General features: G+C 37.6%; 1 protein-coding gene across 1 annotated transcript in view; it reads left to right on the top strand.

Moving 5' to 3' along the window:
- The window catches only part of LOC129249553 (rho GTPase-activating protein gacF), a 101370-nt gene extending 85129 nt beyond the window's left edge, over window positions 1–16241 (top strand). Inside the window, exon 6 of the mRNA XM_054889374.1 lies at window positions 14785–16241. Coding sequence (XP_054745349.1) covers window positions 14785–16081 — 1297 coding nt within the window. The 3' untranslated portion in view covers window positions 16082–16241. The remainder of the gene's footprint in view (window positions 1–14784) is intronic.
- Window positions 16242–17593: the final 1352 nt, after the last annotated feature.

Below are 17593 nucleotides of genomic sequence, written 5' to 3'. Positions count from 1 at the left end.
TGCGTAAGAGTCTCGTAGCATGAATGGAGAGTGCATCTTACAGAAAAGGATATGTTATGCAAAAGAAAAAACGGATGGATTTTTCTGTGAAAATGTGTGCGACAAAACTCAAGTCTCAACTAAAGTAAGTAACCGAAGTTGATGTATGTATGCACTTATAAACAGGGTGCATCAAAAATGTATATGTTATGTACTCAATGTGGAAGCGCATAGACATAAAGCGCAAATGGTACTACAAAATTTTAAAAAGTGATTTGATAGCACTTTAAAACTAGACGAATACCCTTTCTTACATTTTGTAATGCACAATGTACCGTCGTTTTAACAGAACTATCACAAAGACATTTTTTTTTTTGGCGGTGAGGTTGGGTTAAAATTGCCTTCCACCATATAGTAACCGTCGCTACAACGTGTGTGGTGATTTCACTAAAAATATCCCTCCTCTTCTCTTGGAGTTTTCCCTCCACCCCGAGACTGCTTCCGCATTGCTTCCAGATAGAGGGCCGAGACGGCGTCCTAAGAAGGAAACTTACTTACTCACCCTGCGAACAGGGTCGCCTGTTTTGAGAAACCTACGCTCAATGCTCTTCAGCATAACTTTCCATTTCGCCCTTCTTTTTTCGGATAATATCCTCCACAAAATTTGTGACGGCATTCCATTTTTCTTCGTCTATCCTCATTTTCCCGATAATTTCTTCAGGTGTAAATACACCAATAGCTCGTTGCAGACCTGTTCTCTCTACGTTCCACCTCTCGCATTTAAAGAAGGTGTGTTCCGCATCATCATACTGAGTATCTCCATATATGCAGTTTGGTTGGCTCACTTTACCCATTCGCCACAAATACTTGCAAAAGGACCCATGTCCGGACAAAAACTGTGTGAGTTAACCTCACCGTGCTTTCTTTCTACCCACTTTTTTATATCGGGTATTAGTCTCGCTGTCCATCTACCATACCGTTCAGAGTTCCATCTTGCTTGCCAAAGTGTGAGCGTTTGGACTCTAATATCGGAGAAACGTAGTACTGGGGTTCCTGTGTTTTTTGCCTCCCATCTCCGTTTGCGCTCTTGTGCTAGAATATCTATAGGGATGGTTCCGCTGATAACTAACACCGCTGCTTCAGATACTGTTATGTATGACGAAGCCACTCTGAGAGCGCAGCTGCGTTGCACAGATTGCAAAGTTTTCCACCGGCATTGCACCCCCTTGCGAATCTGCCCAAATTTCGCATCCTTATAAGAGAATCGAGTTCGCCGTGTCCATTAAAAGTTTTCGCTTGTTCTGCGTTGGACCTCCAAGGTTTGCCGCTTACTTTGGCAGCTCTTGTGGCAGCATGGTTTATATGCGCCCAGTATGTTAACCTTGTGTCTAATTGCACTCCTAGTTACTTGATCACTCTTTTGGTCGATAAAGTGGCATCGAGTACTTGTATGTCTACTTCTAATGGGATACGTCTGTTCTTTAGAAGGATTAGCTCTGTTTTCTCCGTGGCCAGCTTTAATTCATGGTCTTCTAGCCATGTCTGAACTCGGATCATCACCTGATTTAACTTCCTTTTGGCTTCGTCAGTGTTTCGGGCGATTATTACAGCTGCAATGTCATCTGCGTATCCCACTAAATGCACATCCTCAGGCATCTCTATTCGAAGGATTTCATCGTAGCTTATATTCCAGAGTTCAGGTCCGAGTATTGATCCTTGGACTGCACCTGCTGTTATTTGTTTGATGACAAAGACATGGAAGGTAATGGAAGACATGGAAGGTAACTGCAAACCAAATAAACTAGCGAGATTGGGTACCACATTACCGATCAAACCAGATAAAACGAACATACTTACATATACGGCTAGCAATTTGTAAGCTATTAATAGACAAACACACCATCAAATCTGCCAACGTGGTATGAACTCACCCCCTGACCTGTGCAACAAGTAGGATGGCGTGGCCAGAATGGAGTATGGGCCGCACAAACTGACTATTGAAACTTAACAGGAAAGACGTGTGTAATCTTTTTGGAGTACTAACAGGGTATTGTTTTATAGTCAGACATGCCAGCAGACTCAGAGCACCCTATAACGGCTACTGCAGAAGCTCTAACGGCATTGAAGAAGAAAAGGCTGTAGAACACTTTCCATGTGGGGGCATGACTCTGGGTAGAAGAACAATTTGCCCGAAGTAGTCAATTTAAAATTAACAAAGATTGTTACATACATTAAAGCCGCAGGTTGATTCAATGAGGACAGTGTAGATTGAGGAGGGGGGACAGTCCTGATGCTACATCAGGCCTAGGTGCGTCAATTAGCACCCCCTATACCTACCTACCTACCTAGCACTTTAAGACAAATTGAAGACCAAAATGTGGGGGATAGGAGTTTTCGCTGCAGAATGATGGATTTGGGTGAGTATATCAAAATTGCACGGGTAGATAATATTTCGAGGGGTAGGTAGATGCTTACATGGTTCAACTGGTATTTAATATGAAATAGGTATATATTTCAGCGATTCTGTGACAAGTGGTTTTGGATGTTATTGGATATTTTTCTGAAAATTTATTTATTTATGGGCTTGAGTATAAAAAAAAAATAACAGGAAAACGTTCGAGAAAAAATTAATAATTTTGCAAATTATTCAATATACAAAGTTTTTATCTAAAGTTTTTAAAGTGAAATAAATTGAAACAAATTTTTTAGTTTTTTAGGATATAATGTACTCTTTAAACAACTTTAGTTCAAAACACATCTTTTTTAATGTGTACGTTTTTGTTTTTTTGTTGGTTTGTGATTAATGAAAATTTCGCTCAGAGTTTTATATAATTTTTTTCATTTGTAGCTGAGACGAGACGATGCTTCGTAAATTTCGAACTATATTTAAATTCGTACAGCCAACCATTGAAAAATCAGTGCAAAATATTGAAGCATAAGTACTCGTAATTTTCATAAGGGTTTTTATAGTAGTTTTTCCCCCTTAATTTAATTTATATATATTTTCCAACATTATCGTATGGAAAAAGTATATTTAAGAATTAAGGTAGCGTACACTGTATTCTGCAAATTAGGTTTAACCAAAAAAAAATTTTATATTGAACGTTTTTTATTACTTAATAAATGAATAAAAAAAAAGTACTCGTAATACGTCCATTTGCAAATTAATATTTAGAAGAATATTAGACTCTTAATGTGTGCGGATGATACCATTTTGTTAGCAAGTCTCCCCTGCAAACTAAAAGATATGATTAATAACCTCGAAAGTTGCTGCAACTTATGAAAATTTGAAGTAATCCGCTCAAATGCACAAATAATGGTATTATAATATAGTACGAAAGAAATCAATACAAGCGTCGCTACATTAGTAAGCGGATACACGATGTTTTTTTCACTGGGTTCGCTGTTTGTACGAGTATTTGAATAAAGAACGAAAAGTTATGGGAATCCCACCATGAAGCGCTGCAAGATTACTGCGCAAGTGACTTTTAATAAAAAACATAAAACAAATCTGAGTTCAAAAACGGCAAAAAAAAAATTTTACCCAACAAACGTTTAACAAAAAATAAATTTCTATACTACAAAATAAAGAAATTATTTAAATTTCATAAAAATGTTAAGGAGAACCGGTGATATTAAATTAAATTAAATTTTAAAAAATTATATTTTTTCATATTTTCAAAAAAAGGACTTACTTTATTTAAGTATATTTTATTGTAAAAAATAAAAAAAAATTTAATTTCATAAAAATAATAAAGGAAACTGCAGAACTCATTTTAAAAAACTCCACACCAAAGTTTTTAATATTGAACAAGTCTCAAAATTATTCAATTTTTCCTAAAATATGTCCACTTTATTTTTTATCATACTTAAGCCTACAAAAAAAAAACTTTTCAGTAAAATTGTCAACAACACCCAAAATAATTGGATTACTTGGAATCGCTCATATATGAAAAAAAAGAAATATGGATCATTACATAGGTGTGAATTTTTCAATGTTTTGCGGATTTTTATTGATCTCGTAAAGTTTTTTTTGTGAAAAATTGCATAGTATATTTTTCAAATGATGAAATACGGAAAATAAAACACAAATCTACAGAACAATTCTAAGGCCGATATTGAACAAGAAACTATTGCTGCGGACTACCAAAATGCACGCCCTACGGGCCATAGCTGGTAAAACTAGACTAGACCACTTAAGAACCGAGGAGATAAGACAACAGACAGGTGTGACCGACATTGTAAAATTCATAAGAGGCAGAAGACGGGCATGGAACGAATATGTGACGCGAGTCCCTAGCAATCGGTTGCTAAAAATAGCTCGTGATGGGATACCAGAAGGAAGAAGACAATCAGGAAAACGGGAAGAAAGTTGGATATCCACCTCAACACAAAATTAAACACAACAATGATATAAGATGGATGCATTATCTTGTACAGAAATATACAACAATTTATGCGTAATTTCTCTAAATATTAAAATGTACACTAAAACATCATATACATATGTATGTAAACTTTAATGAAAATATATTTATGTATTCTAATTTTTGTATAAAGAAGAACAGGCCTATAATAAAAGGTAAAGAAGAAGAGGATATAATTGGTACACCTTTTAACACTATCACTCTTTTTTTAATGGAAAATTGAAGTACTTATTAAAGAAAGGGTCAAAAAGACCCGCTGCAGAAGGCAATAATGGGTTAAATTCTTGACGGGAAAATTATTTTTGGAAATTTATTTCTTATGCCTGAACATTCTATTTAACTAATATTCATATTATTCATAATATTCATATATTAAACGTTATTTCTAATTTCCGGAGGCCACCTTGTTCAGAGGCATGAAAATCTCATTTGACCACCAAAAATATTTTCAACTACACGAATCGAACTTTCAAGGGCGCACTCGGCGTCATACTCGTAATTCTATAAAATAATTTCTCTCTCCCAAAATGGTTTTGCGCAGAGGTATGGATAAACTTAAGTCGGATTGATGCGAGTTTTCCGGTTAATCACGTTAGAGTGCTAGTTACTTGCACCAAAATATTCCTTGGTTTCAATAAAAAAAATAATAACAGTGTATGAGGCAGCGTCATACATTTTTAGTACGGCTGTCCCAAAAACAATTTATATCTATAAGAAGAACTTCCAATTAAGAGAGCTTCTACTTTTTTCAACAACGTTCCGCCCTATATTTTTAACGCTACTTCAAATATGAACTTCTCTGTTCGAGCACCCTTTACCGCCCTCTGCATCATTCATAATGGCATCAACATGATGTTAGAGGAAAAACTTCTACTCACTTACTCTTATAAAAAATTTACGCTGCATTCCTAGTAGAAGCTTTTAGCTTCGTTACAAGATTTTTTTTGCCTTTTCGTACCTTGCTTTTACACTAACGCTTTTTGGCATAATGTGGCCAAATATGATTTCTATAGTATTTGTATTGTTTTACGTACTTCATGATTTTCTTAATTAGCATTTAAAGGAACAATCTCTGCACGAATAGAACGGTTTTGTGTCAAAGATTCACTCAACAAAAACGAAATAAAGAACAGGGAATCAAGTGAGGCTAATAAATCATGCAGTTTTTTAATAAGCCATTTTTATTCATTTCTGTTTTCGAATTATTATTTGTTTTTATTTTTTTTTTTGTTTCTTGGTTTTGCTTCTTTGGCTCAATGCCAGTATTGTAATGAAACAACAATATTATTTTTAGTCACTTTAATACTTATTTTAGTAACGACGTATAAAACACAAAGAAGAGTGACTTTAACGTGCAAAATGTAGCACTGAGGGAAACTGGGTTTAAATTTCTTTAATAGAAAATATCTTCTTAATATACATTGAATCGGCTAAGCCTAATCGTTATCGGTTGCCGCAATCTCAAAATTTCATTTGGAGTTGCGTTCGATAGCGACGGCGATGGTTCAGCTCCAGCATTCCATTTCTTATTGGCATTCATATTTGTATATACTCATTCGTATTCGTATTCGCCTTCTTATGTTTGCTCTTACTCATTTATAAGTAGGTATGTATATGTACATATAATATATGACAACCCATACGGCGCCCGCTCATAAAATACATATTGCAGCAACTAAATTGCAGTTGTGTTCTTCACAGAAATATTTTGCAGAGTTTAACACTGATTCGGAACATTTTTAAGGGGGACCAAGATCTTATCCGTCAAATTTAGTACTTACTTATTTAGAACTGTTAAAATACACTTATAAAATTACACCAAAATGCGCGCCATATAGATTCCACTATCCTAGAAATATCGATTGGCTCGTGCCATTCGATTTTTTCGATGATTTGAGCACGAGACTGGTCGCCGCAAAATTCGTACCAAAACTGCTCAATTTCGACCAAAAGCATCATCGCATGAACATTGCTAATGAGATGTTGGACTCTGTCCGCGACGACCCAAATTTGCTCCAGAGGGTCATAACTGATGGCGAAACGTTGATTTATAGTTATGACGTGGAAGCCAAAACTCAATCATCTCAATGGAAGCTGCCGCACGAACCAAGAACGAAAAAAGCGCCCCAAGTTCGGTCGAAACAAAAGTTTTGTTTACCGTTTTCTTCGATTGCAGGGGCGTTGTGTATCATGAGTTCTTGCCACAGGGTAAAACGGTCAATTAGGAATATTACCTGCAAGTTATGCGCAATGATGCCACAGCCACCGTATTCCCCAGATCTTGCTCCCTGCGACTTTTTCTTGTTCCCGAAACTGAAGAGGCCCGTGAAAGGACGACGCAACGCTACGATTGGCGAAATAAAGACGGCATCGAAGGAGGAGCTGAACAAGATAAAAAAAATGATTTTTTGAAGTGCTTGGAAAAAGCGTTGGCACAAGTACATAATATCTCATGGGGATTACTTTGAAGGGAACAAAACAGATATTAATTAATAAATAAATAATTTTTGAAAAAACAAAAAATTCGCAATACTTTTTGAACACACCTCGTATATATATAAAACGAAAATGCAATGTAAAAAAATGTTTGTTAAATCCCCCATAAAAACCTCATGGGTGCGAAAGTTTCCATAAAAAGTGCACCACGGATATAACGAAGATATTTTGCCCAGGATGACATACATACTATGTATGTATATTAAACTGTGCTAGCAAAAGCCTTCGCCGTGCGTTGAGGGCTTTTCAAGGTGAAGCATTTTACACCGCCACCACATTATATTTACTTATATATAGGGTGGGCCATGTAAAATTTGCTTTTTGAATCGGCTATAGAAAAAAAACTAATCAATATTTTTTCAAACTTTTTTATTTATTTAGAAGATTGAACATTGTCATTTATAAATGAAAAATAATATCGTTCAAATGACTGCCACGACTGGCTTTACAGTAGGCCATTCGATCAATCCAATTTTTAAGCACATTTTCGATTGTTTGGGCTCCAATTTCATGAATGGCAACTTCGATTTCGTGTTTTAAAGCATCAATCGTCTCTGGATGGTTCGCATCGCATTTGTCCTTAACAGCTCCCCACAAAAAATAGTCCAACGGGCTTAAATCACAGTTCCGAGGCGGCCAATTGATATCGGAATTCAAAAACGGTAGCCAAAAGTTACACCATGTCATCCTCTTTAATTTTTGGAAAGAAAAACTCGTTGAGCATGTCACGGTAACGCTCGCCATTTACTGTAACCGCAGAAGAAGAAGAAGACTCCCCACTTTGGAAATAGGTTTTCAATATTTCCCAATTTTGTTCAAGCGTATAGCGTCCCATTAAGGTAACATTATGTCCCCAGATTAAGGTAACATTATGTTTTTCGCTCAAGGTGGAAAGGCTATTCCTACTTTGTTCCACCACCATTGAGGTTGTAGTCGCTGAATCCAGTGCCTGGATTGCAGCTTGGCTATCCGAGAGAATAGCGATATTGCTCTTAAAAGAGAAGTCTGTGATTAGTAGCCTACAAGCTTCCCCAATTGCCAGTACTTCCGCCTGGAAGACACTGCAGGTATTGGGGAGGCGCACAGATTTTTCAATTTTAAGTCTATGAGAATATATACCAGCTCCAACACCACAATCCATTTTAGAACCATCTGTATAGACTGTAGTGTCGAAGTTGTTTAATGAGAATCCCTTATTCCACTCTTCCTTAGATGGAAAGAGAGTGGCAAAATTCCTATTGAATGTTACCGTCGGGACGATGTAGTCAGTCCTCACCGAGGTTAACTGAGTTTGCCGCAATAGTAGACTGGCATGACCATAAGTGTTTTCTTTCCAGCGGCCCGCTTCGTTTAACCTAAATGCACTCATGGTTGCCGTCTTCTTAATATGTAGGTCTATTGGAATAACGTGTGTCAGTGCGTTCAGAGCCTCCCTAGGACATGATCTGATTGCGCCGACCGTTATTGCACAGGCTGATCTTTGTATTCTGCCGAGTAATTTGATGTTGTAATCTCTCCCTAGAGCTTTCCACCAAACTACCGAACCATACGATAAAATTGGTCGTATAACCGCCTTGTACAACCATAATGTATGCTTAGGTTGAAGACCCCATCTTCTTCCAAGCATACGTTTACAGGCATATAGAGCAATTTCAGCTTTCCTTACCCGTTCTTCGACGTTTAATTTCCAGCTAAGTTTGGAGTCCAAAATTACCCCTAAGTACTTTGCACTGGGTGAAAGTGAGAGGGTTTGTCCATTAATATTTGGTAGGGTAAAGCTTGGTACCTTGTATCTGGTGGTAAAGAGCATGAGTTCTGTTTTACGCGGGTTTAAACTTAAGCCACAGCCTGTTGCCCAAGAATTAAGCTCGCCTAACGCCCTTTGAATGATCCCACTGATCGTATTAGGACACAGTCCTGACGCCATTAGCACCACATCATCAGCGTACGCCACCGCTTTTACCCCTCCTCTATTAAGTTTTATTAGGATTTTGCTAATCACACATAACCAAAGAAGTGGAGATAGTACTCCCCCCTGTGGAGTACCCCTGTGGACTCTCTTAGTTATGTTGATGTTACCCATATTAGCTCTGATGATCCTGGTTTCTAGCATAGAGATGATCCAATTGGTGATACAATTTTCCACCCCTAAGTCTATTAACGCCCGTTGGATAGCATTCGTGCTAACGTTATTAAATGCGCCCTCTATGTCAAGAAAAGCTGCCATCGTATACTGTTTGTTTACTAGAGACCCCTCTATTGTTCGGATTACCTCGTGAAGCGCTGTCTCCGTCGATTTGCCTTTGAGGTAAGCATGTTGTGCAGTTGATATACTAAAGCTCTCCAGCGAACTTCTAATGTGCATATCTAAAAGCCGTTCCAAAGTTTTAACAAGGAAGGACGACAAACTGATCGGCCTAAAGTCCTTCGCTGATTCATGTCCTCTTCTGCCTGCCTTTGGTATGAAGACGACCCTAACAAGTTTCCAGCTGTTGAATATATTTTAACATAAAATTTAATACAAGCTCGTTGTTGCAATTTCAAATCCATTTTTAAAACTGTTAAAAATACAAAATATGTGAAGAGGTAGATTTACTCAAGATGGCGCAACTTTTGCAAATGTCAAGCAATGGCGGAACAATTTTGGTAGAAATATTAATCACGGATGGGACAACCTAACACAAAAAAAACAGTACTGAAATCGTGAACTTAGAGCGTCATCAGGCGGTTGTTCCAGGAGCTTTTTAATCAAGGTGGCATTTAATACTACACAATAATTTATTACTTCTAAATATTTATTTACTTTGAATACTTCTCTTCTTTTGATCCAAAAATAAATTTACTAAGCTTGTTTGTACATAATTTCTTAAAAATAGCAACAAAACCCCCATAAATGTCATGATGGAAAAAAGTCACGTGCGAAATGTCCCGCGCGAGACTGGTTAAAATATAATAAATTAATAACCATTTTGAAGCATTCGAATATTAGTCAGCCTGAAATACTTTATCAAATTCACTGATACCCGCCTTTGAATTTTTAGCGCCAAAAATCACTTTAGTTTTGTCACTTACGAATGGTTTGGTGCTTTGTAATAATTTTCACTACGAAAAATTTCGCAAAATCAACTTTAGCGCTAATTAAGAGCTACACTTGGGTTAAGCCTATTCCACATAAAAAAAGTTTAAAAGCTAGTTTTAGTTTGAGTTTAAATGTGTACGATAGTCATGCTCGACATGATAGATATGCCCAGGCATATATACTTTAACATTATGCAAGTAAAAAATTGTTCTCATATTTCTTTTTGAAATTCAATTGAATAAAATAGTTGGTTGTCAGCTAACTGTCGCTAAAGAGAAATACAAAGAAATAGGAAAAGAATTATGGGAACGAGACCATTCCAAATTAGAATCTTCAGCTTAAATAGATAATATCATCAAGACATTATTGTTAACTCCTGAGTACTTGTGCACAAATATGTGCCTTAATTTCTACATTTATAACTTTCTATTTCAGCATTTTTTATATTTATTCATTTCTACTTAGCTTTCCCGTTTTCAGCATTTCTCATTAGTCGTCCTTGTTATTGGAGGAAATTGATTTTCCACGCCAATAAATTTGTAACAATGGAATATATTTTAGCAACGGATAAAAATGTGTGGAAATATTGATTGAAAAGAAATTGTATATATTGTGACCCAAACCAAGTTGGACAGCCACAGACGTAATTATCTCAGCGCTTCGTATTCACAGTGTTTTAACATTCTGTTAAGATTTAGCAGAGAAGCAAAATATAAATACTGGGTATGGTACTTGCATGAGACATAATTTCTCTTGTGCGCCAACCCAGCAGATAGAACTTCTCTTCGGACTTTGCAGATTAATTGCATTAAATTTGTACACGTGAGGCGTCGCTCGGAACTAGACATTTTGAAAATTCGTATTTATAATCTGTGTCGGATCATATTCAGAATTCACATTCATGAAGAAATATAATCTACCAACGGCGTTGTCATTTTTGTCTGAAGCAGAGTTATTTAGGTTAGGTTACGATTTTATACGGGGCGTTTGGAAAGCCGGCGCAAAGTCAGAGAGATGTACTACTGGTGCAGATCCAAGTTATTTATAATTAGAAGAATCTCTTGAAATAACAAACACGAAGTTTCAGCCAGATCGGTATATTATGGCGTTTGGCAGGAGGTGATTGCAGAAACGAATGGCTATTTTTCAGACTTGGGCAAATCCTATTACTCAGAAGGGAACAACAAACTAGAACAGCGCTAGACAAAGAGTTGGAGGTAAAAAGGTTTACCCCAAACAGTTAAGTACAATATATGCTTAGTCTTGCCATAAATTCAGTGGCAAATTCTACAATGCATACAGTGTGAACAAATTCGTTGAAAAAAAGAAAGTGTGTGGTAGTTCACGGAACCCGCACGATTGAAGTGAAACTTCTTTTATCAACAAATCAATAATTTAACTATTATTTCAATATAATGCATGCAGAAGTCATGGAAAGCATGGAATGGAATTTTATTAAACAGAATTATTTATTTATTTTAATATAAAAAGAAATGAATTTATTGTACTCAATTACATTTGGTTCTCGGCATTGTCATTATCATTATTGGATTCGTTTTCCAAAAATGAAACAAGGGCTTTATGGTAACTGAAATACGTAAAAAATGATCTACATTCTAATCTATCAAGGTATCGATGAAATACTGCATCAATGGTAGTTCCGCATCTTGTTGTTGGTACTACAAATTATCACTTATCGTACAACCGGAGGATTCCCTGTCACGGTGTTCAACAGTAGCTCTTAATTTTTTACGCTCCAAATACTCACGTTGCCGTTCAGCACCTGTTTTCGGTTTCCGTTTTTGTTGATTTGATGCTATATTTAACAGAAATCAATCAACAAAACAAAATATGTTTGTAAGATTTGCTCAAAACTACACACACACTCTATGACGCGTCTCGCGTTACTAATAATATTGTGTTTGGGATAACTGTCAACTGTTTCCACCGAAATGCGTTCGCAAAGTGTATGGTCTTTGGTATGGTAAACAGATTTATGATACATTATTTTGCGGCGACAGCACAGCGCGATAGCCCAGCGGCTAGCAATGTGGGCTTCCGATCCGAAATCCTTGGTTCGAATCACAAGAAAATTTTTTTTTTTTTTTTTTATACATTTATTTCATTTTGTTTTATGATATGTTTATGAGCAGATTTTTTTCATGGCAGAAATACACTCGGAGGTTTGCCATTGCCTGCCGAGGGGCGACCGCTATTAGAAAAATGTTTTCATTAATTTTGCTTTCACCGAGATTCGAACCAACGACCTCTCTGTGAATTCCGAATGGTGATAACGCACCAACCCACTCGGCTACGGCGGCCGTCAATCAAATGTCATATTTACAAATTACATTCGATAAGAATGCAATAATAAACGACCGCATTACATTCACGACGACACGCCACGCCAGTCTTTTAACAGATGGCGCTGGCATAGCGTGAGTTTTACGTAGTTTAGCGTAGTTTTACTCCTCACAGCGTTTCATCCACGCCACGCTTTTAACAGATGGCGCTGGCGTAGCGTCACATATCGATGAAACGCTATGGTTTTACTCCTCACAGCGTTTCATCCTTCGAGACAAAAGAAGTTTCACTTCAAAAATTTCTGTTATTATTGCTTTTGTTCGTTTGCATTGTCTATTCATAAATTATACTCAGTTTCGTGGCAGATTTCGCTTGTTAACAATGAAGTGGAGGGTTAAGGAAAATGGGAGTGGGATAAAAGTGCAAGTGAGATTTACGATTTTATTGGAAAAAACGAATATTTCGAGGATATTTCTTTGCCACAGAATCATTCGTTTTTCCCAAAACGTCTGAAGTGACGGACAGAAAAAGAAGTGGTCGTCCTTGTGTGTTTCGAACTAGTGCAGCCATAAAGGCCATTCGTGGAAGAATTAGCAGAAATCCCCTTAGAATGCAGAAAATTATATTCAGGGGAATTAATCAATTCAATCAACTAATCGCTCCACTGGTCATCTTTTGGCAACGCGCTTGAAGCAAATTATACTCGACAGATGCAAGCAGCTTCTTCGGTGGCACTCGCTCAACATTCATGAAAATATTATTTTCACAGATGAGAAAATGTTCACTTTTGAACAAGTTTTTAATAAGCAGAATGACAAAACCTATGCTAAAACTGCTGAACCCATTGAACTACTTTGTGGTCAGAATTGGACAACTTGGCCTGTCGAAGACCTCACCGAAATTTCGAGAGTCTCCAACAATCTTTGGTTCGAGTAGCGTTGTCAATATCCGTGGAAACCGTGCGTACTGCAATAACTGAATGGCCTAATCGTTTGAAGGCTAGTGTAAAAGCAAATGGTGACTATTTCGAATAAAAATTAAATTGTTTTTTTATTACTTACATGTTTAAATAAAACTAACTTCTTTAAAAAAAAGTATTATAATTTCATATCTATAACGGACTTAACTTGTAACAGAATTTTTGGCAGGACTAAGCATATTTGGCGCGTGCACTTCTGTTAGGTGTTTGGCAGAACTCCTCTTCCCATTTCTGGCGTGTGTCTTGATGTTGTTTCACAAATGGAGGGACCTATAGTTTTAAGCAGACTCCGAATGGCAGATGTTTTTTATGAGGAGCTTTTCATGGCAAAAATACGTTCGGAGGTTTGCCATTGCCTGCCGAGGGGCGGCCGCTATTAGAATTAAAATGTTCTCCGAATTCCGAATGGTAGTCACGCACCAACCCATTTGGCTAAGGCGGCCGTAATCAGCGAAAATTTGAGTCCTGAGTTTTCGTTTTTTAATGGATTGAAATACTTAATATAGCTTTGTAATTGTTAATAAATTTGCATAAGAAAATCGGTCATTCAACTCATACTACAAGGACTGGAGATCATTTATTCCGCAGTGATATTATTAGTAAGCTAATACAACATAAAAAGTTTTCTTTACAAGCGACTGGACCAAGACTGGAGTATGGCAATTTGGTCGCATTTAAATTAATTTTTAATGAAATGAACTGTAGATCCATTTAGTTTTTTAGAATAAGTGAATGTTTTTTTAAAGGACCTTATTATTACGGCAAGAATATGGAGAAGTGAGTATCGAGTGAAAGAGGGCAACACAAATAATCGGAAAATATTTTTTTCCATAGTTTTTTTTTGTGGTAGAAAAGTCTTAAAAAAGTTGACAATTTAGAATTATCATCTTTGAATATCCATTTAAATCAGTTGTAGAAATATAACTATATAAATTATTACAATTACTCACACCAACTTAAATTTAATCCTCTATTATTACTTCTAATTGAGGCCTGCTACTGAACACTCAAATTAAAAGACAAGCTGATGCTCTTTAAAAAGATTCATAACCCCTATATATATTGGAATCAAAAACGTAGAGATATGAAGTTTGGATTCGCCATTATTCATTTTACAAGTGTTAAAAATTTATTGAAACTGGAAAGTTCTTTAAAAAATGCAAGCTAAAAATACAAATTTCTTATGTTTGTGCTCTAGTCTCATCTGTTTATCGAATTCCTCATGTGTGATTTCAAGAGTTTGAGTACTTTCTATACCTCCGCTTTAGACTCATGAACAAATCAAAAAATATATTTTTCTGGTCAAAACCAAAGAAGGTATCCCTTACCAGTTCCACCCTGGTGCCTCATTCGTTTATATTTCTTTTTTTTTCTTGGAGTTCGCAAATGCAAGTGAATCACTTAGAACCTTAAAAATGTTCGTTGTTAAACCAAAATATACATAATTATATCTGTTTAGAACTTAAAAAACTTACTCGCCAAATTTTCTTCAACCTTCCTCCGTTTTTAAATATTTTCAGATCTCTTTCGCCATCGTGCAAAGCGCAGCGTTCAATGATGCCCTGCAAGAATCGTCGGCGCTATTCCACGGCCACACAGGGCATACGAGAGGTACGACCCGATACGCCACCACCACAACGGCGTAACCGCTTCAACAGCTTACCCAAGAATGCATTACTCTTCCTCTCCCGCCAAAACAGTCAAGCGACTACTAGTACCGACTGTGATGCGTCGCCCGCTAAAGGACATTCCGATTCAGATGTAGAGCAAATCAACAAATCGCATTATCAACGAGTCAGTGAAAAGCAGATTGAGTTGCCACCAGTATGCACGTGCCCATACTTCGGCGATCGACCGCTGCAAAATTGTGTTAAACCAGCCGAGGTCAAAATCATATCAACCACTTTTAAGGTCACCAACGCTATGGATATCGAAAGCTTGCTCAATCCGCCCGAGGAGGAGCTGAGTAGTATTTTGGTTACAAGCACTGCAAACGGCAATGGCACCGTCTCACGTCTCAGCCCCAACTCGGCTGCGCATATGAACAGCAACAATACGGGTAGTTCGCTTACCGTGCATTCCAGTGATGGCTGTACGACTGGTTATCTGAGCGTAGGTGCGCCACCCGGCACACCCTGCCCGGGACGACGTAAGCTCAGCATCTCAAAGACTGCTTCGGTTGTGATGTGGGATGCGAGCCGTCACCGCAGGCGTGGTTCCAGCTTCGGCAGTGCGCGCACCACATTACTACTCACCCCAACCAAAACCGGCAGCGCGCTAACGTCATCATCGTCAGCAACCCCACTACAACGTTCCGCCACACTGCGCAGTCACAACAATATGAACTATCTTCACGCTTCGGCTTCCGCGGGTGATAGCACAACCAACACGATTGACTTAAGCAGATTGCGTCCACAATTTCGCACACCACACTCCTCACCATGTCAGCTGCAGCGCAATCAGACCGTACGCTCACACCATTCGCGCAACTCAAGCGTGATTTCACGGAATTCATCGCGCCATGGACGTATCATCAAACTCGAGCAGAAAGCAACAAAAGTGCTGGGTGTTGTATTCTTTACCTTCGTTATACTGTGGTCGCCCTTTTTTGTGCTCAATCTGTTGCCCACAATATGTGGTGACTGCGAAAATCGCATAGCACACTGGGTATTTGATGTCGTTACATGGCTGGGCTATGCCTCATCGATGGTCAATCCCATCTTTTACACAACCTTCAATGAGGTGTTTCGGAAAGCCTTCAAAAAGGTGCTACTTTGCAGATACTCCTCTTCGTCGAGTTGGAACCCCAGCATGTAGCAACAGTTGGAATTCACGAAAACGAAAATTAAACAACAATCATCAGACTCGAGTGCATCCGGTCTGCTGGCAATTATCAAGCGTCGCAGTTCATCAAGTCGCAGTGGGAGTCGGAGCAGATAGATAATGGATTTTGGCGCAGACTGTGTGCAACTTTGAATTAGCGGGGAAAGGGAATGGGTTTGTTTTTATTTATTGTAGACAAGTAAGTAAGTAAATAATGTAAATTTAAGGTAAGACAGTGTACGAAACTCATTGCCGTGATGTATCGATAGCAGTAGTAGCAGCCACTCTTCTCAGTGGGCTGTGCTTTAAGCATATGTATAGTGTATACAAGTAGCCACAGTCCTGCGTTGACTTGGTGCCTCTGTAATTCATCAATCTTTCGCTGTGCATTCGTGCGCGCCGCCTATCGTCTGCTCTGCAACACACACAACTCCTGATGAGCTTATCGGCTATGTGACTTGCATACAATTTAGACGTCTTTATCCTTTCAATTAATTTCTCTTCATTTACTCATGAAAACGAGTTGGAATTTCGCATAGTTATGCATACTCGCACATAAAGTTACAAACGTGCAGTCATGCATACACGCAAACAGAGCGGGCTAGTTTGTTCGGAGCCGAGGCCAATGCGTAATAGACTCCTGTCACATTGACATTGAGACTTGAAGTTGATAGATTACCTAACCCGAAGAGTTTTTCAGTAGCCAGTAAAATGTAGTATAATAAATAAGTAATAACATAGCAAGGATTTTTAGCTAAAATGATGTACGAAAAAATATGAGAGTCTACAAAAAATTAAGCTGCACACATTGCTACCAGATATATTCCAAGAGTTATGAGTTTCCTGCCCAGAGTATATAAGTATTTTCAGGCAATTTATGGTATGAATTGAACTTCACAGAATATAGAGGAAAGAGAGCGAAATAAAAATTTAGTCATTTTTCATTTTCAACATATTCTCCCTAAAGCCTAATAAAGGGTATTTCAAAAGGCGCACCCAGATGTTGTTTTAAAATAATTACATATGCAAATTTAGATTCTTTCAGGCGTCACTAATTTTATTCAAAATACGACGCTTAATAATTATACGTAAAAAATGGCATCATTTGAATATGGGCCATGGTACATCCACAGATAAAATCCACCAAACAGTCGACTCATGAATGCCGTCTAGATATCGATGCTGAAGGTTGTTTAGCAGCAATAATCTAAAGAGAACGTCTGGTCTGTTAGTCCTTTTTCTATACTTGACAGGGTGTTTTGAAATTTTTTCACCAAACTTTAAAGTGTCGACTCATTCGATTACCTACACTAAAAAAATTACAAATTTTGCCATGTGTTATTTTTAAAGATCAACGATTTTGTACATCTGCCTTCGTGACAAATGCCAAAGATGACATAAAAAAGATACCGTCTAGGAATCTGCGGCTTTTAGAAAGATTATTTGTGTCGATAAATGTAAGCGAGTTCTCTTTTTTTTGTGCTATTAAATATATTTTTACGATTA

The sequence above is a fragment of the Anastrepha obliqua genome, chromosome 1 (assembly GCF_027943255.1).
Source record: "Anastrepha obliqua isolate idAnaObli1 chromosome 1, idAnaObli1_1.0, whole genome shotgun sequence".
NCBI lineage: Eukaryota > Metazoa > Arthropoda > Insecta > Diptera > Tephritidae > Anastrepha > Anastrepha obliqua.
The sequence above is the reverse complement of the archived record's forward strand: the minus strand, read 5'-3'. Positions and strand labels throughout refer to the sequence as shown.